At 40.3% G+C, this 23,827-nt stretch overlaps 2 protein-coding genes across 10 annotated transcripts in view; one reads left to right on the top strand and one right to left on the bottom strand.

Annotated features, from left to right (window-relative positions):
- Nucleotides 1–7,532, bottom strand: part of LOC125754448 (collagen alpha-1(I) chain-like) — a 340,999-nt gene extending 333,467 nt beyond the window's left edge. Inside the window, exons 1-2 of the mRNA XM_049106309.1 lie at nt 7,200–7,532; nt 6,173–6,484 (exon numbers count right to left, since the gene is read on the bottom strand). Coding sequence (XP_048962266.1) covers nt 6,173–6,484; nt 7,200–7,532 — 645 coding nt within the window. The remainder of the gene's footprint in view (nt 1–6,172; nt 6,485–7,199) is intronic.
- CWC22 (CWC22 spliceosome associated protein homolog) overlaps nt 6,060–23,827 on the top strand; it is a 59,311-nt gene continuing 41,543 nt past the window's right edge. The window contains exons 1-2 of one of the 9 annotated variants that reach the window (XM_049106369.1): nt 6,116–6,248; nt 7,966–8,156. The gene's annotated coding sequence lies outside the window, so the exon portion shown is untranslated. Of the gene's footprint in view, nt 6,083–6,109; nt 6,249–7,245; nt 8,312–19,018; nt 19,224–23,827 lie in introns of those variants that run through there. The other 8 variants (XM_035696399.2, XM_049106370.1, XM_035696406.2 and 5 more) reach the window with 8 other exon arrangements.

Below are 23,827 nucleotides of genomic sequence, written 5' to 3'. Positions count from 1 at the left end.
AACCTCCTAAAACTAATAAATAAGTTCAGTGAAGTTGCAGGACTCGAAATCAATGTACAGAAATCCACTGCATTTCTATATACCAAAAATGAAGTAGCAAAAAAATAGAAATTTAAAGAATAATCCCATTTACAATTATACCAAAAATTAAAATACCTAGAATAAACTGAACCAAGGAAGTGAAAGGCCTACACTCTGAAAACTATAAGACACTGAAGAAAGAAATGAAAAACAACACAAATGGAAAGATATTCTATGCTCATGGATTGGAAGAAATATTGTTAAAATGTTCATACTACCCAACAATGCAATCTCTACCAAAATACCAACAACATATTTCACAGAACTGGAATAAATAACCCTAAGATTTGTATGGATCTACAAAAGATCCTAAATAGCCAAAGCAATCTTGAAAGAGAAGCACAAAATCAAAGGTTAACACAATTCTAAATTTCAAGATGTTCTACAAAACTGTAGTAATCAAAACAGTATGGTACTGTTACCAAAATAGACACACACAGCAATAGAAGAGAATAAAGATCCCAGAAATAAACTCACAATCATATGGTCAATTAGTCTTCGACAAAGAAGACAAGAACATGCAATGGGAAAAAGTCTCTTCAACAAATGGTACTGGGAAAACAAATACATGCAAAGGAATGAAATTGGACCACTTTGTTACACCATCCACAAAAGTAAACTCAAAATGGATTAAGGATCTAAATGTGAGACCTGAAACCTTGACATCTCAAGTACATATCATAATGTACCCGGACCTTCTCCAAAGGGATCCACTTGCATTTATTTGAATTACTCTATCCTGGGGCAAACAGAAAACTTATATATTTTGGAGACTATTAGACACTTGGTCAGAGTCAACATTAATACCTGAAGAACTGAAGCAATATCATGGCTCTACTACTGGAATGAAATCATGTAAAGGGCAGGTAATAAATGGAGTTATGGCCAAAGTCTGGCTCACAATGGGTCTACTGGGTTTACAGTTCAATTCTGTAGCCATTTGTGCAATCCCAAGTGTATAACTGGAATGTATACACTTCACAGCTGGGAGTCATTTCCACATATTGTCTTGGCCTGTGGAGTAAGAGCTATCACAGTGGGGAAGGAGAAGTAGACGTCTTTGAAACTGCCTCTCCCGGCCAAGAGTCTGTACCTAAAACAATAAAACAATGCCAGAAAAATGGTGGAGACTAACAATACCCCTCAAATATATAAAGGCTGCAGGAACAGTAGTTCTCATCAGACCTTGATTTACTTTGACACTCTGGCCCACGTAGAATCCAGACAAATTAGCAGAATGGTTGTAGATTAATGGAAGTTCAACAAAGTAGCAGCCCCAATTACAGCTGTCATGCCAAACAAAATATCATTGTTAAAGCAGGATAATAAAGCAGGTACATGGTCACTGATTTGGAGAATGGATTCTTTTCTATCCCAAACAAAAAACACAATAAGAAATATTCATATACAATGAAATAAATAGGCAACAATATGCATTGACACTTTAGCCCCAGGGCTATGTTAACTCTCCTTTCTCTCTTATGATATAGTCCAAAGAGATGCAGATCACCTGGCTATCCTGTAGGTATCCTACTGATCCATTATATCAAAGACATCACGCTGATTAAACGGCTGAGCAAGAGGTGGCTAGCCTGCTTCAGAAAGGAAGAAATTACCCTTATGAAGAATCAGTGATCTATCCCTTCATTTAAGGGTTTAAATGCCCAGTATTCTCAGGAGTGCTAGAACATCCCTTTTAAAGTAAAAGACAAGTTGCTGCCTCTTGCAACCTCTACTAGAAAGAAGAAAGGACCGTGCCTAAGGGTCTGCTCTGATTTCGTGTAAGCAACATACTCCACACCTAGGAATATTTTTCTGGCCAACATGCCAGGTGACATAAAAAGCTGCCAGCTTTACAACCTGGCAAAAGAGAGAGCTCTGCAGTAGTTCTGAGCAGTGGTGCAAGCAGCCTTGACACGTATGGTGTAGGATCTGGCATATTCTATTGTTAAAGAGTTGTCAGTTTAAAAAAAAAAAAAAAGAGTTGTCAGTTTTAGAAAAAGACTCAGTATGGAGCTTATGGAAATCTTAGTAGGAAAATCACATTTCAGGCTCCCAGAGTTCTGGAGCAAGGTTGCACATGTTTCAAAAATTCTGTCTTGGCATGCTTTTGCAAGAAAATAAAATAAAGGGAATGTCTGACCATGGGACACTAAGTGACACCAAATGAAATTACCCTGTTGAACCCATCATGTCATAAATTCTGGAGGGCCCAATCATAATTCATTTTAAGGTGGAAGCATTAGATTTGGGATGAAGCATAAAGAAGACCAGAAGGCATGAATAATCCAAATGAACAGACAGTCCAGACCTTGATGTCACCCTTCAGTTGCATCAACACCTCTCTCTCAGTTTGCACTGATGGTCATATGGGGTAGGGATGGTGCCCTGAACAAGATGAAGAAAAAAAGTGGCTGAGTTTAGTATATGGATGAATTGGTCAAGTATGTGGATGAAATCTGAACCTGGACAGCAGCTACAGTACAGCCTCACTCTGGAATATCCCTGAAGACAGCAGAGGGACAATCTCCCTAATGGGTAGAGCTTCAGGTAGTCCACCTGGCCATCCACTTCATATGGGAAGGAAAAGTGGCCTGATGTCAGAGTATATACAGATGTAACAGGAATTGGCAAAGAGCTTGGCTGGCTGGTCAGAGGCCTGAAAAAAAAAAGAGATTTTTAAAAAAATTGCAGACAAGGAGGTCTTAATGGGTTAGAGGTATGTGGATATGCATAGTGTTGGGAATAAAGAGTATGAGGATCTTTGGATCACACATCAATGTCCACAAGAAAGCATACATTATAGAAGAGGTATAGATTATAGAAGAAGTACTAATCAACCAAATCAACAAAATTACTCAGCGAGTTGATGTTAGCCTGTCTTCGTTAGCGGCCACTCCAGTGAAGGCACAATGGACACTTGAGTGAAATAGCAAGGCAAAAATGGAATCTCTGCATAGGGTCCATCAGCATGAAGCCCGTTCACCAGAGATGACCTACCAATGGCCTCATCTGTAAGTTCAACCTGCCAGCAAAAGAGAGCAGTGTTGAGCCTCTCATAGGTCATCACTCCTTTAGGAGATCACGTAGCCATACCGTGGCAAATTGACTCCATTGGGACCTTTAATCCTGGAAGGGGCAGCAGTTCCATCCCATGGGAATAGATTACCTATACTGGGCATGTATTTGTACTTCATACTCATCCATCCTTATCCAGCATCGCTATTTGGGAACTTATACAATGCCTGATTTACATACAGGAATACAATACAATATGGCATCCAGTCAGGTAATCGCTTCACGGTAAAGGTAGTGTAGGAGGGTGGCCTATGATCACAGGTTCCATTAGTTATATCACATGCCGCATTTCCCAGAAGTTGGAGGCCTGATGGAACACTGGAATGGCCTGCTGAGGGTAAAGTTCAAGCACCTAATAGGAGATAGTTCAAGGAAGAAGTGCTGTTCCTCAAGATGCAGTAGACTTTGATATGGCTTAGACTCCCCATTAGGAACAATACATGGGTCCACAACTAAGGGATTCATTTACCATCATTCCCAGTGACCCACTGGGAGCTGTAGTGTTTCCCATTCCTGCAAAGCTTTGTGGAACTAGAGGTCCTAGTTCCCAAAGGTGTTATATTCTTGTTAGAGGACACAGCAAGACTCCTACTGAACTAAGCTTCATCTGCTTCATGGGCACTTTGGATCTTGATTTCAGGCACAAGTAATCAAGAAGAAGAGTCAACCTCTTGATAGGAGAAGCTAACTCTCATCAGGAGGAGAAAGTAGGCTTGATGCTGCACAATAGGAACAAGTAAGAACATGTGTGATCCACTTGGGCCATCTCTTTGTGCTACCCTCCCCAAAATAGTGACTGTAAATGGGCAAGTGCAGCAACACCTTCATGAAAAGGCAATTATTACTAGGGGCTCAAATTTCTCAGGAACTAGGGTTTTCACACCACCAGTTTAACGCCTGAGTCCAGCAGAAGTGGTAGCTGAGAGTGAAGGGAATTTAGAATGAATAGTGAAGAATGGCTTGGCTGTAGCTCAAGATCAACTGCAATGATGGGGACTGTAGTGTGTTCCACTAACTTTTCTAAGTTTCTCTTAAGGAAGAGAGGCCGATGGAACCCTGGAGGAACTATTCCCTGAATGTATATACGGAGTGGATCTAAACGGTACAAGGGGTGGACGGTGACAATGAAGAGCTATTCTGCTCAGATACCTCTTCAAGAAAAGTTGAAGTCTTTGCCTAGCTGTTAGGAGTGTGGTTAGGGGACAGCCTTCAACTGTTAACACTTCCAAACACATCCCCGGTTTTGTTACAGAGGTTGTATTTTCCTTGATGTGGCTCCAGCCAATGACTGAGCAAGACTGTGTTACAAGGCCCAGGCCGAGCCAATTTATTCCAGCGTGGGACTCCTCATCTTCACTCTGGAGTTAACCATGGCCCATCCAGTTTCCTCCCTTTTCCTTTTACCATTTTAAATTCTGAGCCCTATTTCACAGTCTGCTTCCTGGAAGAAGCAAATTCCAAAACGACAAACCTAGTCTTTTCCAGCTCTAGCTTCAACTCTAACATTCCTACCTCTGTCGAAAATTGTAGAGGTGGTAGTGTGCTCTTTTTTCAGATATGGATACAAATGTTTACCAGATTCCTCTCCTATGCCCTGTATCTATTTGCTTAAATATTTAAAGACACTAAAAAGTACCTTTAACTATGGTCAAATATCTTAAATACGAAAAAGAATAGCTAATACTGTGGGACGCCTGGGTGGCTGAGCAGTTGAGCGTCTACCTTTGAATCAGGGCGTGACCCCCAGGTCCTGGGATCGAGTCCCACATTGGGCTCCCCACAGGGAGCCTGATTCTCCCTCTCCCTCTGTCTCTGTGTCTCAAATAAATAAATAAATAAATAAAATCTTTAAAAAAATAGGTAATACTGCTATGTGGTAGGAATTATATCACATACATCAAGTTGTATCAACTAATTCACTTCTTAAATTCACAACTTAATCCACAACTATTAACTTCTTAAAAGTATCCTATGGGGTGGGTACTAATATTTTCCCCAATTTAACAGACAATGGGCACACGGTGTTAAGTAACCTGCCCAAGAAAAATCATCCAGGGGTATTTCGATAGATTCAAGAGCTAAATCTGCTCCAGTGTCTTTTATCTGTAATCACTACACTCTGCTGCCTCAAAGAAAGGGTTAGTAGCATGATTACTCTAAAATTCTAATAGAAAAAAATGTTTGGGGAAACCAGGCCTGCTATATAGAGAAGGTTGGGGAACATGACGGATACAGTTGCTTTATGAAAAGATAGTTTCCAAAACAGTAGCAAGTAGTTGAACTTCTGGGTTTTGTTACTATTAAGTAAAGAATAAAAAAACTGTTCCACTGATTACCTCTGATCTCTGCATAGTCTGCTATTTCCAAGTTGGCCAATCTCCTTATCCTGAGGATGTCCTGCCAGCTGGTACCTTAAACTCAAATAGATGCATCCTCTTCTCCACAAAATTAGCTTCTCATTACTTCATTTTGTGGTCCAATATCCTCCCATTCCCGTAGGCTTGAAATCTTGGAACTTAGTAGGCACTTAAGGCTTCAGGACATTTTTGCTTATATAGGTTCTTTATATAACTACTGAAAAAAATCTGGAAAAGGCGTCTGCCCTTCTTAAAATTTTTCACGGATAAGTGACTGCCAAGGCCTATTTTTGCCAACTGCAGAGAAAGAGCTTTGGAGTAAATTTTGCCCAAGCCTCATCACTACCAGGCTTCAGACGAGCCGCCAAGGATTCTCCGCCGCCTACGCAGAAGAACTACAATTCCCGCCGTACATTGCGACTCTCTCTCAGCCTGAATTACAATTGTTACGTCACTTCCGTCCTCACCGGCGGCGGACGCCGGACTTTGTAGTTTTAAACCAACTTCTCTTTTGTCGCCGTCTTGGAAAGAGAAAAATTGAGTCCGGACCACCTGCTCTAAATCTGGTATTACGAGAGGGTATTTAAAAAGTAAATTAGCAGGCTAGCATTATAAAGTGAATTTAGCGTCAGTTTTTTTTTATCCATTTCACGTACCGCCTTCCTCGCACTGCCGGGCCGGGAAGGGGAAGTGACGCACATCCGGTGTAATGGCGGCGCGGTGGCGCTCCAGGTAACTACCGGACTCCGTGGACTCGCCTCAGGCGGCGAGCCGGGGTGGGGGTGGCGGGCTGCCGGGCCGGGTGGGCCCCGCAGCGGGGAGCAGGTGTGGGGGCCGTGGGACGGCCGCGGGCAGCGCCGGGGGTGCGCGGCTCCCCTTCCGGAGCCCGCCGGCCCGCGAGGCCGCGGCGGGAGAGCTGCTCGGCGGCGGAGTCTGCGCGGGTGGGAGGCTGCGTCCCCGCGGACCGACTTAGGTTGGGGGGGGGGGTGTGCACGGGGGGACCTCGCCGTGTCCCCGCGCGGACGGACCTAGCTCCCGGGGTGGGGGAGGGGTGCCCGGAGGTCCTCGCCGTGTCCCCGCGCGGACGGACCTAGCTCGGCGGGGGGGGGGGGGGGGGGGTGCCCGGGAGGACCGCGCCGTGTCCCCGCGCGGAGGCACCTAGCTCCGGGGTAGGTGCCCGTGGCCCCCTGCACCGTGTCCCTGGCGTGGACGGACCTAGCTCCTGGGGGGGGGAGTGCACGGGAGGACCTCGCCGTGTCCCGTCAGTGGACGGACCTAGCTCGGGGGGGGGGGGTGCACGGGGAGGACCGCGCCGTGTCCCCGCGCGGACGGACCTAGCTCCCGGGGCGGGGGGGGGGAAGGGGTGCACGGGAGGTCTGCACGGTGTCCCGGCCTTGGACGGACCTAGCTCCCGGGGGGGAGGGGGGGTGCCCGGGGGGACCGCGCCGTGTCCCCGCGCGGACGTACCTAGCTCCCGGGTAGGTCCCCGTGGCCCCCTGCACCGTGTCCCGGGCATGGACGGACCTAGCACCCGGGGGGGGGGGGGTGCCCGGGAGGACCTCGCCGTGTCCCGGGCGTGGATGGACCTAGCTCCTGGGGGGGGGGGGGTGCACGGGGAGGACCCCGCCGTGTCCCCGCGCGGACGGACCTAGCTCCCGGGGGGGGGAGGGGGGAGGGGTGCACGGGAGGTCTGCACCGTGTCCCGGCCGTGGACGGACCTAGCTCGGGGGGGTGCCCGGGAGGACCTCGCCGTGTCCCCGCCCAGAGGGACCTAGCTCCCGGGTAGGTGCCCGTGGCCCCCTGCACCGTATCCCGGGCGTGGACGGACCTAGCTCCCGGGTGGGTGCCCGGGGCCCCCTGCACCGTGTCCCGGCCGCGCCGCCGTCGCAGGGCCCGGACCCCGTGGAAGCGGGACTCCCCGCCTGTAGCTGCAAGTTCCTCTCTTCTGCCTCTTCGCAGCGTCGTAGCCCTGTTGCATAGCTTCTTCAGACTTCCATTAGTTGCTGCTCTTTTCATTCATTTGCCCCGTAAATGAAGAGGTTCCCTGGTGCTCATTCCTCATCCAGGGAGCTCGCGGTCCTCTTGGCTCCTTCCGCGCGTGGGTGTCCTTACTCCCCAGCGCGGGTCTCCTCGCGTGCGAGCCCCGGATCCTCCCCATACACCTGTACCGGTCGGCAGTGCAGTAGCTGGTTTCGCTGAGTCTGCCTGCAACAACCGCCTTCACTTATTTTGACTTGATGCTCGCAGCGACTTTTTAGGTGAACAGAAGGGGGAAAATGGAGAACGGATATGCCAGATGCCAGAGAGAAGTGATGGGACGCGTAGTAAGAGCCCCTTTACGTTTTTAGGTAACTGCAGACTATAGCGATAGCGGATGGAAAAACGAGATCTGGCCTTCAGAAAACCCGGTGAACCTGCTGCCTCCTTACCGCGTGTACATTTGTTTCAGGATCGCCAGTAAACTCGGGAGTTGACCTCGATTATCATCCAGCGGTGGAAAAGCGAATTTAGAATCGACATTAAAAAAAAGTGTGACTTTGTTCGCAGAGGCGTTGTGACAAGCAGCATCCGTAGGAGCAGGAGATGCTGGGTGATGGACTAGTAAGCCAAAGGTGCCCGTCCCGGCTCAGCACTGACTAGGTCTGTCCCTTGGGGCAGGTAACCTGACATCTCTAGTCTCAGCTTCTTCACCTGAAAAATGTGGGTGATGATATCTAACTTAGTGAGTTGTTTCAAGGATAAAGAAAAATCACGCATATTAGACCCTTGTGCACACCCAGCGCCTGGCGTGAAAGGTTAGTTAGCTCTTGTTACCGCTGTGATACAGTTGATGAGGTCTCTTGCCTCAGTGCTTTTCTTGTCCTTTGGTTTGGAATGTTGCCCTCGCACTTTTAAGCTCCTGTGCCACTTTCCTGGAGCATCTCCCACCCACTTCATTTGGCCGGCATCTGGTTAACTGCCCCCCCCCCCCCCCCCCCGTGTTTGTCCGTTGCCAGGTAATCTACAGTAACTTGTACCTGAGACCGTCTAAGAGAGGACTCATTTATAACGCCGCTGAGACTTTATTTTCTGTTTATTACCCACATGTATCTAGACCGAGTTTTGTACGACCCGGTGTATCGCTAACTTGGTATAAGTTACGGCTGGTCTAGAGCAGGTTTAAGAAAGAGGTGGTTGTCGGTAATGTAGCTGATCCCACTGATGACCCTGTGGGCTTCTTTGTTGCATTTCTCTACCATTTAAATTTGAACATTTTAGCATGGGATGTGATAAAACAGACCTCAGGCATGTCAGTCTCCACAAACTTCTGGACTTACTAAATCTGTAGCCTAAGTATTTTATCTCAGCATATACATTTCCCAAGGGGGCATTGGAAGAGGTAATTCATTACCTACAACAAGTGCAAATTTTCAAAGCATTTTTCTTCAAAAATAGTAGATCAGGAGAGGAAGCAATAGATTAATGCAAACTTTTGCTATTTGTAGCTTAGTAAGTCAGAGAACAGATACCAAAAAGATGGTAAAGGCTGCCTTGGCCTGGAGACATTAGGACTCCTGTGATTATAGAAGCTAATGGGAGCCAAATTATGCAAAGAGCCCAAGTGTTCATTGAGCGATGAATGAATAAAGATGTGGTATCCGTATACAATGGAATATTATTCAGCCATCAAAAAGAATGAAATCTTGCCATTTGCAATGACAGGATAGAGCTAGAGGGTATTATACTAAGTGAATAAAATCAGGGGGAAAATACCATATGATTTCATTTGTGTGGAATTTAAAAAACAAAACAAATGAACATAGGGGAAGGAAAGGAAAAGTAAGATAAAAACAGACAAATCATAAGAGACTCTTAGCTATAGAAAAAAAACTGAAGGTTGCTGGAGGGGTGGTGGGTGGGGAATGGGCTAAATGGGTGATGGGTATGAAGGAAGGCAGTTGTGATGAGCACTGGGTGTTTGTTAAGTGATGAACCACTAAATTCTGTTCCTGAAACCAGTACTACACTGTATGTTAACCAACTTGAATTTAAATAAAAACTTGGAGGATAAAAAATAAAATTCATCTTGGGGAAAAAAAAAAAAAGCAGCAGCTAAGGGAGGAAGAAACTCTGTGAAGATTCCTATATTTTTCTTAACTTCGGATCTAACTCAAATGGATCCGGATAGACAGTTCAGCCTTTCCATGTGAAAGATCACCCTTTGAGTCCTTCTCTCAATTTATCAGTTTTATTGTAGATTTGGTGACAGGTGCTCTGTCAGTTGTATTGTAGATTTGGTGACAGGTGCCCCTGTAGTGGAATATAGTGCTGTATATCTAGGGGCTACTTCATCATTTCTCTGGAGGCCACTTCCAAGTTTTCTTTAGAACTTAGAATGTGGTTTACTAAACAGCTCTCTAATGATCAGAAAGGCCACTTTCAAAGCTCTGCTGTTAGTGTTGGCAGAATGTATTCAGCCCATAAACTTATTTACACAGCAGAGGAACACAGTTTTTGGGTGGTATGAATGTTTGAAGGCATGAAGTATACTCAGTAATTAGACCCGGTTTAATAAATTGAAGTAACTGCACCTTCAGGGTCAGATTTCCTCTTGCAATGCCTTTAAAGGAACTTTTTAAAAAAATATGTATCAATAGGGAAGTCTATTCAGGCAGCTATCCAGGTTAACATGGGGTGAAGACAGAGGATGACGCTTGATGGTAGTGCTGTCTTGATAGAGTTGATGACAAGCAGCTTGGGGGGTTCCCAGAAGTTAGGGTTGATAGGTGAGATAAGTCTACTGTGGTATTCCTTGATAAAGCAACTGTCAAAATATCATTATAAGGAGTTCTATGTAGGAAGAAATAGGAATAATCAGAATTGTACACTCCCCCCCCCTTATTTAATTTTAGAATTGGAACCTATGAAGTGGCAAGCACTGTCCTATGTGTTCTTGATACACACTAGTGACCAAGAATCTCGAGAACCCAGTGTCTCATACTAGGTCTTTCATGCATTAGCTTCATGAGTCTCCTGTTCCATTCCAGTACTGCTCAATCTTCTGTACACATGCTGCACGCTACACGAACAGCTCAGAATCCCCTAAACCCTTTTATATTTCAAGTCTTTACACATGCTGATTTCATTGCCTGAATGACCTTTTTCCCCTTTCCATATGGGAAGTGACCTTTCCCCCTTTCCTACTTGTTCTTCCGGATTCAGCTTCTAGACCCACTTCTTTCTGTGTGCTCCAGACCTACTTAGTTACTGGAAAAAAAAAAACAAAAACATGACCATACTGCTCTTTTTTTTTTTTTTTTAACCTTATATATTTTTTTTCTATAAGTTCTCTACAACTTCTTAATGTAAGTATCAGTTTTGGTTCCATCCTCATTTTTTTAGTTCCATTTACCTGTTTGTGTTGTACAAAATGTGTCTACATTTTTATGACCTCACAAAAGACTCTTCTGCACAAATTCAAACTTTAACACCAATGAAAAAGGAAGCATTCAGTGGGTAATAAGCACTAGAGCTCTTTCTTTACTGCAAGGCTGTTGTTCCTTTACTCTTATGTGGTGAGGGTTATCGTGTAGATTTGAAATTTAAGATTTTATCTCTTCTTGTGATGGGGAAAATGGATGTAAGTAATCACTAGACCAAGGAAACCCATTATGATAATATTTGTTCAATGAATGATGATGCTAGAGTTAATGAGGAAAGTAAAATCCTGTTGCCATGGGGTTGAATTGTTAACCAAAGGGTATATGGACAAGATGAGGTGGGCTTAGGAGGATGTAAATACACAAGTGATCAAGGGTGTACCAGTAGCAGAGTTCTCCCTTAGGATTTGTTTTTATTCAGTAATTAGAGGGAGTGCTATTGAACAACAATCATGTGGAAACAGTTTATTGATACTTGAGCCATTGAGACAATTTCCATTTTAAAAACTTAGAAGATAACTTGGAAAGCATGAGATAATATTGAATATATTGTAGTGGGGTGTGCTTTTAATTTAAGGACTAGGTTTCCCTGTGGACAGCTTTGTAGATATTTAAAGGACTCTTTTATCCTGTATAGGTGGAATATGATGGAACTTGACCAGTTAGAAGTATACATAGGTAATTAATATTTTAGAGATAAGTTGGGAAAGTTCTTAGAAACTAGACATAAAGAAGACCTTGTGAGAAATCTTATTAGAGAGGTCGAAAACAATTTGCCTTCCTCCTAAATGGAATTAAGGTGTCTCATTGTGGAAACTTTTGAAACTGACAGCTATTCCCCCCTGCTTTCTATATACAGTGGCAGAGAGAAGGAAGAGGAGCAGTAGATTTGATTGTGTGTCCTGTTTATAAACTTGAGGGTAGAATTAATAGGATTTGGTGACTGAGAGGAAGGAAAAGGAAATTGTCACTCAGCTGGCTTTGTAGGTAATATCTTAGAGGAAGAGGTGGTTTGAGGAGAAGAGGAAATGATGAGTACCAGTTGGACTTCCCTAGTTCTGAGGGCCTTTGGGGCATATACATGAATGTTTTTTCCTATAGGCATTTGGACATAAAGATTTGGAACTCTGTAGAGAAGCAGAAGAAAGAGTCATTCTTGTAAATATTAGCTGGAAGTGTGAGGTTGGAAACGATGTCCCAGAGAGAATATGGAGAAAGGAAAGATAAAGACTATTCATTTGTTCATTTTATAAATACGTATTGAGAGTTGTCTCTGTTGGGAAAATGACAAAGAACAAAACAGACAACATGAATAAGCAAAGATTAAAGTCTACAGGATAGTAAATGTTAGGTGGACAGGAGAAGGGAGAGCAGGAAAATCAGATGAATGTGGTGTCCCTTTAAGTTGAGTTTCGAGAACTTCAAGAAGAGGGATTTAGCAGTACTGATTGCTAGACCAATGTCAGGTAAAAGAAGGAAGTGGTCCTTGGATTTAGCAACAAGGAAGTCATTGTGTAACTTTAATAAGTACTATGGAGTGGTGGAGTGGAGAACTGAATTGTGGAGTGTAAGAGAGTAGTTAATGGAAGGTTAAGAATTGCAGGCATCAAGTGTAGACTCATCTATCAAAAATAACTATTAATAAAAATTTGTGTAGGGAAAGAGAATGGAACTTAGGGGACAGAATAAAGGGAATTTGCCCCATAAAATGTCATAATTTATATTTGAGTCAGTAAAGTAGTTCAATATCTAGAATTTTTATTGAAAACCAACTAGATTGGAAATCAATACTATGAATCAAAAAGTGGATAGAAATTTTGAAACAAACCAAATTGACAAATTCCTGCTCTTTCAGAGCCTACATTCTGGTGAAAAGGAGCACACTGTAGAGGTCCTTCCTATACCAACAAAACATTTTTTTTTTTTTTTAATGAAGTAGCATACTGAAATGATCATATCACATTTCAATTTCTTTAAGTACAGAACAATATGGATCAACTTCATGATACAGGAAATGAATGAGGGACAATAACTCCCCTCAGTTTATAATGATTAATTTTTAGTATGGCTGTTGGTATCACTGAGTTCATTAAAACGTTAAGAACTTTTAGATTTTGTCATCTAAGTCACTGTCTTAAGATGTCCCCAAATTGGGATTGTCTCCCCTACAAAGAGTCAGAGACTAGTTAAAATTTTTTTTAAAAAAATATTTTGTTCATTCCTATAAAAAGCCAAACAGTACCCAGGTCCTATCCCTGTACTTAAATATGGGAATCTTCAGTCATTCAAATGGTTATAAATCAGAGAGCACACCTTATGTATGCATTGACTAGGAAGCAAACCACAGGGAGTATAGGTATAATTCTTTATTTGTTATTGATGGAGCCAGAACAGTTTTGAATTCACAATTTTTCAGATTTTAAAGAAATACAATGTATTTCCCGTTAACATTTTCTAATTAAACATATTAGTATTTCTGCAGTGCATCAAATGGAAGAGTCACATTAAGTCAGGTTGATGCCAAATGAGTTTCCCATGAGCTTAAGAAAAATCATTAAGTTGTGCTGAGCATAGCATAATGTATAGAATTCTCGGCTCCCTATGTTGTACACCTGAAACTAGTATAACATTATGTGTCTACTGTATTTCTATTTAAAAGAACGAACGAAAGAGAAAAATCTTGTATTTTCAGAGTTTTTCAGATTTCACAATTGCAGGGCAGGGATTGTTACCTGTACCTGGTGACTTTCCCTCAAAGTGATAGTGTTTGGGTGCTTTTATTTTCTTGTAATTGTGAAACTATGCTGGTACCAAATTACAACACCATTTTCCCTATGTGACATAGGGCATATTTCTCACTCATGCATATTTTTAAAAATTAGTAAGAAAAGACAGTAAGAAAGCCCTTTTCTCAAAAGGTTTTTCCTTCAAAACAGATTTGTAAAGGCCATAGCAATCTTGTCATAGTTGTAACATATATAAGTTAAGAAATGTGACCAATCTGTTTTTCATATCTGTTCCCTGAGAAGGAAAATCACCAGGTGGAAGGGCCAGGGGCTTAGGTCCTGTTTGGAGTTTTCTTGAGGATTCCATTACCACTGCCATCACCACCACCCCTCCACCATTCAATTTTGTATTTAGAACATCTTTAAACTAATTTTTCTTTTGAATACTGTTTAATATTACCATTTTCCATGTTGAGCAACTAAGGTTTGTGTAGTGTTGTTTTTTTACTCTGTTATAATGTTTGAAGCTTGCCAAGTGTGCTGTTACTATGTAGAATGCTGAGGAGCAAACTAAAAGGAATCTACTTTGTTGACTCCCTTTGAATTTATGATACTAAGTTATAGGAAGTTCCTTTAGCATTGGTTGAGAATGCCTAAGGGACAGTGGTAGGAGTGCTCAACCAGTCAGTCATTGAAGAAGCAGTGCATTTCAACTGTTAGTAGAGTATGTTTGCATCTTCTGAATTTTTGAGATAATTGCAGAATTTATAATTTCATAGTTTCTAGTTAACAGCCTAAAGTGCATCCTACAAATGTTATTGAATATTTTGCTTTCTGATGCTTGCAGAAATTGATGGGAAAATAATTGTTAAACTACATCGCCTTATTATAAAATACTCTCCTTTTTCAGGGGAGCAGGTGTGGTTTTGCTGAGTTGCTTACTTGTGACAAGGAGAGAGAAATTTAATAATTCATCATAAAATCCACACAGTGATACTAAGAAGAGCAGCGAGGGCTATAAACTCTAGATAAATTGCTCTCATTGCAGGAATTTCCAATTAGTCTAAGTATCAAGCTTGCACATGTTGAACTCTCACAATTTCCCTCTGGGCATATTCTGTATAAATCTGGATGATGATAGGACTTTATGCATTTTTTGTTAGAACTGTAGTAGCGTAGCAGTCTACTTTATAATATTGTCAATTTCATAGTTACGTTTTGGGACATGGAAGTCTAAGAGATTGTGCTTGATTGCCAGAATATAATTTTTGATGACGGTTGAAGGGTAGAAAGGGAAAGATAACACTGGTCAGAAAGAAAACTCACTAAGTTTAGACAAGTAAGGTAATTTGAAATGAAATACATAGAAAATTGCTCTGTGTGTGTATGTGTAAATAAATTGAGAAGAGAAGCTGGGTTTCAGAACCAAGAAGGATAGCCAAGGAAAACATTGAATCTTGCACAATAGAGTCAAATAACTTATTTGCTTACACTGTACCTGGTCATAGTGAATTCTAGTGATGCTGATTAAATAAAGGGAACCTTCAAAATACTATTTTGCATGTTTAAAAAGAAGTAGGTCAATATATTAATATCAAAACCTTTGCTATCTGGAACTTGGGAAGAAGGGATCAGTTTAGGATAGGAAAATTTTCTGGATAGTAGAGACTATATCGGTTTACATTTTATAGTTTACCAATTTGATATCAATATATTAATGTTACCATTTTCATTGGGAGGCAATATCACATGGTTTTGGCATCAAATAAACCTTTTGGATTTTAGCTCTGCCATTTACTAGCTATAATTTACATGGACACATTGCTTCAACACTATGAATCTCCTTTCTCCCATTGAAAAATAAGGTTAAAAAAATAAACAAAGCAAGGTAATTATGAGGATTGAATAAGAAGATATAAATGAAATGTTTAATGTTATATCTTTGTGGCGGTGGTAATTTATCATTGCTTATGGTTGCTGTTATTACCATAATTTAAGTTAAACATTTCGGACTTCTAAAACAGGAAGTATATGTACTTAATTGGTTAGTCTCTCGATATCTCAGGAACATCATTGTACCATGCTATAGACTCTATTAATGTCAATGGTAAATTCGTTAGTTGAAGAGCTACTGTGCACGTTGACAGTTCTCCCATTGGCTGGTTTTGAACAGTGATGGTTAGCCTACATTCACCACTGCACATCAGCTTTGGGACACTCACCATTATATTATTTTAAAATGACTTTTGTATCAACGGAATATATATTTATATACCTTTACTTTTATTTTTTGAGGAAAATACTTTTAAAAAGTTTTTTAAGATACATATTTATCTTAGAGCATGTGCACATGTGTGCAAGAGAGTGAGTGGAGGGGCAGAGGGAGAAAAATCTTTAAGCAGAAGTCCACTGAGCATGGAGCATGGGGCTCAGTCTCACAACCCATGAGATCACAACCTGAGCTGAAACCAAGAATCAGACACTTTACTGACTGAACCACCCAGGCATTCTGGAAAATGTTTTTTAAAGTTTATATATTATTGGCACTAGAGCTAAAAATATCTCCATTATCAACTTGGGCACAGTTTTTAGGTAACAGGATTTTGAAATGAGTCTTATTTCAGGTGCATACTGAGATAAGCTCTCTTGGATAGAAAATAGTAATAAGTGTTTAAGTAATTCCCAAAGTCCATATCCCATTCTATCTTATTCTTCCCCTCAAAAAAAAAAAAAAAATCCATGATGTAAATATATTAATAATGTCATCAAGTTCACAAACTAAATTAGAAAATGTTCTCTTCCATTTTTTCATCCTTTATGCAAAATAAGAACTTCAGCTCCATTTTAGAAGTTGGGTAGAGTTTATTAATTAATTGAGTGAATTTAAGTTGGTAACATGGGTTTTTACTATTTAAATACATCCCATTTTAGAGAAGGGAAATTGTTCAGTTCAGGATCTAAACCCTTTTACATCACATTAAATCTGTTAAGTCTTTTTTGTTCAATAATAGCTATCCTGCTTCCCTTTCCTTTCCTTTCCTTTCCTTTCCTTTCCTTTCCTTTCCTTTCCTTTCCTTCTTTCTTTATCTTTTGTCCCCCCATGGTATTGAATTAAGAAACTCGGCCATTTGTCTTGTATATTAATTTACCACCAGTAAATAATCACCAATAACATACCTAATTAGTAGTCAAAGTTAAGTTTATTAATTTGCTGCAGCAAGGGAGATAGCATGCTCTGAGGGATCTTGGGGTGCCTCAAAAAGGGAATTTAAAAAGGGTACGTAGAAACTTGGTGAGATTAGAAGCAGTTAGTTATCAAATGGTCTTGGCAGGGATTATACAGAGTCTGTAACCCAGTGAGTAGCTGGAACAGTAGATGCCATGCCTTTAGAACATACACGTCCTTGCAGACATCATTTTGTGGTCTTACTTTGGAATAGATGGGTGTAAAGTAACAGGAGATAAGAATGTGACCTTGCTAATCCATGATAAGTATATTGTGACTTAAACTGGTATAATAATTCTGTTTTGCAAATTAGTGGAATCCCTTTTACAAGTAGTGGTTTATGTTTCATTTGTCAGTTGCTCCCTTCACAGCTGTCATTAGGGTTATTTTTAAATTTATTAATACCCCTGGTTACTCAGCCTGAGTTGCAGAATAGGCCATTATCTTCTAGAGTACTGTTGTTTAGTGGGTCATGATCATGTGTCGAGTTTGTGATTGTCGTAGTATCTCTAGTATCAGTTTTTCTTGCTATTTATGTTAAATGATCACTTGGCATCATGGTGGCTGTGCTGCATTTAAAACTCTGGAGATCTCACATTGGTGATTGCAACATTGGCAAACTCTAGGACCAGGACTATTAAATTATCCTTTATTTCCCATAATGTGAACCTTTCTTAGAAAATAACCAAATGACTTTCCCTGTTAGTTGGGACTGAGTTATTTTGCTTTGTCAGTATCTGAAGAATTAACACCATATCTAGAGATTGTCAAGGACGAGGATCTTGAAGTACCATCATTAAAAGGCCTAAATGTCTAGTAATCATTTATGTTGTCCAATATGTGTCCACTTAGTTATAATGTTATATTAATTTTCTCAAATCCACTAAGCACACTTGAAGTGCTCAATAGTTACATGTGGCCAGTAGCTGTTGTGTTAATGAAGTGGCCACAGACAGCGGAGAATATGAACCTTTCCATCAATGCAGAAAGTTCCATTGTACAGATTTAGAAGCATCAACCAACGGAGAGGGAACACATACATAACCAAGAGGATAAAAAACAAAAATAAGTAAAGAAGTCATTTCTAGCATCAAGGGAAGGAGAGCCTTATTCTGATAGCCTTGGGCAGAAGTAGTTTGCAGTTTTCTGCTCCTGGACCCAAAAAGTCCTGGAAATCAGTGACCGGTGATGTGTGGTTGTAATGATGGCAGCAGTGGCAGCGGTATCCATCAGGTTATTTCCTGTAAATAGTAAACAGTGTTGGGTAGAGTCTTTCACAGATTTCTTTTGAGGTTTCTTCTGTACAATTCAATTCTTAATGTTAGTTTATAGAAGGGGTTTTTAGCTGAACGTAGGGAAGCAGAAACTCCTGTAGACAATAAGTAACTGATTAGTTTATATGATAATATTAGAACAGAAGAGAGTGGAATCCTCCATGGAGGTATAATATAGTATCAGTTTTATAAGGACTTAGTTACTGATTATCCTGAAAGTAAGAACAAATAAAAGACACTGACAGTACCCTGGGATCATTCCCTGAACCCCAAAGGCAGATGCTCGGGACCCTTGGGTGGCTCAGAGGTTGAGTGTCTGCCTTTGGCTCAGGGCGTGACCCCAGGATCCTGGGATCGAGTCCCACATCGGGCTCCCTGCAGGGAGCTTGCTTTTCCCTCTGCCTGTGTCTCTGCTTCTTTCTCTCTCTCTCTCTGTCTCATGAATAAATAAATAAAATCTTTAAAAAAAACAAAGGATCAAATACGGAGCCACCCAGGGGCCCCTTCATTTTAAGAATATTAAAAGCATTTTATAAACATTTTGTCATCTGGATGACTCCATTTCAGTGCTTAGATTGTGTTTGTGCCCATGTTGCAGTAGGTAATGTTACTTTAATTATGGCATATACCTTAGATTCCCAAAGAACCTGTGCTGTGGCAGTCCATGCGGATAACCAGGGAGAAGCTCTCCCTATGAATTGTGCCCAGAATTTCTCAGATTTAAAAATCACTGATACTGATATTCTTTTGCATGCATATATATGCTTCTTACCAGTGAGTTAGTAAGGATTAATATATTTGGAATGTGTATGTCCCCTTCCAAATGATTTATGACCAAGTACTTCATTATAAGGAGGTAGGGAACGAAGTCTCTGTATTTTATCTAAGTAGTACATGGTTTATGACAAATTGAGACCCAACCAAGATTTCTTATCCAGTTAGAAAGCTGAGGAAACCTGGGGAAGAGTTGGATATTGGAAATACCTTGGGGATCGTTTCATAGAACCAGAATGCCTGGGCACCCCTCCACCTCCCAGCACACACCTGATGTAGTAAGTCAGGTAAGGCCCCATATAGGTACTAGTACTTCTATCACACAAGTGTTTATGATTTAATATAACATAATGACTTAGGAAACCAGTTTCACATTAAGTAATGATCTGAAACTGGCATGTACAAAAAAAAAGAAGAAGAAAAAGCCCAATAAGCCACTTTTACTTGAGTGGCTTAGTGCTTATCAATATAAATTTACTTTTTGTAACTAGAATATAAGCTCCATGTGGACAGGGGATTTTGTTATGGTTGTTCACTGTTGTCTACCCAGCACCTAGAAAGATGTCTAGCAAAATAATTAGAAGTGTAGTGAATATTATTTGGTTTTGAATCATCGTATATATAACTAATACTGGGTGATACAGATGATAAGGATTTGTTAGAAATGATATGCTGGTTGTGGGATCCCTGGGTGGCACAGCGGTTTGGCGCCTGCCTTTGGCCCAGGGCGCGATCCTGGAGACTCGGGATCGAATCCCACGTCGGGCTCCTGGTGCATGGAGCCTGCTTCTCTCTCTGCCTGTGTCACTGCCTCTCTCTCTCTGTGACTATCATAAATAAATAAAAAAAATAAAAAAAAAATTAAAAAAAAATGATATGCTAGTTGTGCTAATAGGAGTAAAAAACAATACCATTACCTTTAAACATAAGTAAATTGAGTAAAATTTTGAATTTTATGGCTCTATACATTTATAGCTATAAAAACAACCTTGAAAAGAGTCATGTAAAAAAAAAAAAGAGTCATGTAATTTGTATATTATGGCACAAAGTCATCTTGTTGAGAAGGCACATGAGGCCTAAAACTTATCCGAGACAAGTTCGTGCCTTCAGGATTACATCCACCTGAGAGGAGGGAGAAGCAGCTTCTATTAAACAGTTTTGATGGGGCAGCCCTGGGTGGCTCAGTGGTTTAGCACTGCCTTCAGCCCAGGGCGTGATACTGGAGACTCAGGATCGAGTCCCATGTTGGGCTCCCTGCATGGAGCCTGCTTCTCCCTCTGCCTGTGTCTCTGCCTCTCTCTCTCTCTCTCTCTCTCTCTCTCTCTCTCTCTGTCTCTCTCATGAATAAATAAATGAAATCTTAAAATAATAAAAAAAAAGGTTTGTTCATTAATATTTGATGTAATTAGCAGAGTTAGATTTAGGTCTGCCATCTTTTTTTTTTTTTGTCCCTTGTTTTTTGTTCCTTTGTTCCTTCTATCTTGTCCTTTTAAATTACGTAAATGTTTTTTAAATTACATTTTATCTACAGACTTTTTAGCTATATTCTTTTACATTACTTTTTTTAGCCACTGCTCTAGGGAACACAATATGTATCCTTAACTTACCACAGGATTCTTAGAATTGGTATTAACTACCACTTCACAGAAAATTTAGAGACCTTAGATCACATAGGCTTATTTTATTTTTTATTTTTATTTATTTTTTTAATTCTTATTTTTTTTTTTTTCTGGGTGCATGCTGGTCATTTTTTTTTTAATTTATTTTTTATTGGTCTTCAATTTGCCAACATATAGAATAACACCCAGTGCTCATCCCATCAAGTGCCCCCCACAGTGCCTGTCACCCAGTCACTCCCACCCACATCCCTTTCTACCACCCCTTGTTTGTTTCCCAGAGTTAGGAGTCTCTCATGTTCTGTCTCCTTCTCTGATATTTCCCACTCACATTTTCTCCTTTCCCCTTTATTCCCTTTCACTATTTTTTATATTCCCCAAATGAATGAGACCATATAATGTTTGTCCTTCTCCAATTGACTTATTTCACTCAGCATAATACCCTCCAGTTCCATCTATGTCGAAGCAAATGGTGGGTATTTGCCATTTCTAATGGCTGAGGAATATTCCATTGTATACATAGACCACAGCTGCTTTATCCATCATCTGTCGATGGACACCGAGGCTCCTTCTACAGTTTGGCTATTGTGGCCATTGCTGCTAGAAACATCGGGGTGCAGGTGTCCCGGCGTTTCATTGCATCTGTATCTTTGGGGTAAATCCCCAGCAGTGCAATTGCTGGGTCATAGGGCAGATCTATTTTTAACTTTTTGAGGAACCTCCACATAGGCCTATATTAACTCCTCCTCCTATACGCTACCTATCACGTATAGTCCATCTACCTACACTATAACCCCTCCAGATGTTAATTTTTGCTTTAAACAGACCTATGTGTTTTCAGTGAAAGAAAAAGTAGTCTTTTATACTTCCTGAGAAAGTTACCATTTCCAGTGTTCTTCATCCTTTCTCAAGTCTCCATCTGGTATCATTTCCCTACAGCCTGAGAACTCTAGCATTTCTCATAGTACAGGTCTGCTAGTGATACATTCTCTTTCTCTTAGTTGTCTTTTGTTTGTCTTAATCAGTAAATGTCTTTATTTTCATTCTCAAGATTCTTTTTGCTGGAATTCTAGAGTGAGTGTTTTTATCTATCAGCACTTTAGAGATTATCTTCTGGTCTCCTTAGTTTCTGATGAGAAGTCAGCAGTAATTTGAATGGTTATTTCCCCGTATGTAGCGTATTGTTTTGTGGGGTTTTTTGTTTTTTGTTTTCCCTCTTGCTTTTCTCAGGATTTTCTCTTTGATTTTTAGCAGTTTGACTATTGAACATGTGTATGACTGTGTGCATAGGCATGGTTTTCTTTATATTTAGGCTACCTAGAATTCTCTGAGCTTCATGAATCTGTAAATTTATACCTTTTGCCGAATATGAGGGAAATTTGGCTATTTCTTGAAATATCTTTTTCTATTCATTTTTTTTCTCTTCTTGGGTTTTGATTACACATATATCAAGTCTTTTGATATTGTCCCACATGTCCCTGATACTGTTCATTAATACTTTTTGTCTCTCTGATTTTAGATTGGTTAATTGCTGTTGATCTTACTTCACATTCATTAACTTTCTTTTATCTCCATTTTGCTTTAAGTCTAACCAGTTAATTTTTCACTTCATATATTTTCTGCTTCTAAAGCTGTTTGGTTCTACTTTCTTTTTCTTAATTGTTCATTTTTGTTTGTTTTTGCTGAACTTTCCTATTTTTATTACCTTGCAAGCATGTTTTCCTTTTCACTTTTAAATATCCTTTAAACACCTTATTGCCTGGGCACCTGGGTGCCTCAGTGATTGAGCTCTTTGGCTCAGGTCGTGATCCTGAGGTCCTGGGATCAAGTCGCACATTGGGCTCCCCACAGGGAGCCTACTTCTCTCTTTCTGTGTCTCTCATGAATAAATAAATAAATAACCTAAAAAAAAAGAAATAAAAACCATGTATGCCAATTCTAACACCTGGGCCATCTCAATGTTAATCTCCTTTGATTGTCTTTTTTCTTAGGATTGGACCAGTTTTCTGCTCAGTTATTTTTAATTGTATTCTGGGCATTGTTACTGTTATATTAAGACTGTAGATTCTGTTTCATTCCTCTGAATGGTGACTTTTTAGGCAATTAACTTGATTAGACTTAAATTGCAAGCTCTGTCTCTTAGGTAGCTGCTCATATCACAGTTCACTTGTTTGATCCTTCACAGTACTCTGTTTTGTACATGTGTTGGTTCAGAGGTGATCAGAGATTTGGGCACCTAGGACTCCTCTCTTCTGGCTGTCTCCCTGCTAGGAGTCCCCTAGAGGCATGTTAGTCTAACTGCAGGTACAAATACAAAAGTGTTAATGTGCTTTAGATTGCGATTGTCTTTTATAGATTGTTTGTAAATAATCTCCTATATATTGCTTTTAATAACACTGATACCATGCTAACTGCTGTAATAGAAACATTTCTTGACTTAATGATTTGCATACATCCCTATCTGCATTAAATGATAGTAGCTGTATGTCACTTTATACTGTCAAGATTATTTGTGTGTGTGGTCTAGTGGAAAGAAATTTAATTGGGTATCCTTAGGCTAATATTCTAGTTATGGGTCCACCACTAACTGGTAGTATATTAAGACATTGAAATGACTTATCTGACCTTCACGATTTTTATCTTTAAAAAGGAATTGGACTAGTCTATAATCCTTTCTGGCATTAAAGTTTAACAATTTTCCTAATCATCGTCAATTATTTTGTTACTGGGCAAAATTCTTTCTCTGTATTCTCTACCTCTTTTAATTCTCTTACTCTATTTCATTTACTTTTTGTGATTTCATTACCTTACACCAAACCATAAACCATTTAGATATGTAGTTACAATTAAGTACTCAAATGGTAGTTCTGTGTTACCGTAACTAGCAATTTAACATTTTTTCAAAAATTCCTAAAATGTAATAGATGGATATTGAAAAAAGGTTTAGCATTTAATGTTGGTGACTAGGTTTCTTCTGAGCCAAATGCTTAGTTCTCACACCTGCATATATCTGAAGCTATGTGCCTTTTGATAGATTATGTTAAAATTTGATTATTTTAATTTAACACCTTATATTTCTCTGCATAGCATATTTATTTCTGAGTGATCATTATTACAAGAACATTGGATATTTTGTTCTTAGTTTGTATAGAAACATGTTATTTTATACTCAGTTTATATAGACTTTATCTTGTATCATTTCTTCTCTTCACTTGAATTTTACAATATCACAGTACTGTTTTATGACATAGGTATAGGTCTCCCTCATGAAAAAC

This window comes from Canis lupus, chromosome 36 (assembly GCF_003254725.2).
Source record: "Canis lupus dingo isolate Sandy chromosome 36, ASM325472v2, whole genome shotgun sequence".
Taxonomy (NCBI): Eukaryota; Metazoa; Chordata; class Mammalia; order Carnivora; family Canidae; genus Canis; species Canis lupus.
The sequence above is the reverse complement of the archived record's forward strand: the minus strand, read 5'-3'. Positions and strand labels throughout refer to the sequence as shown.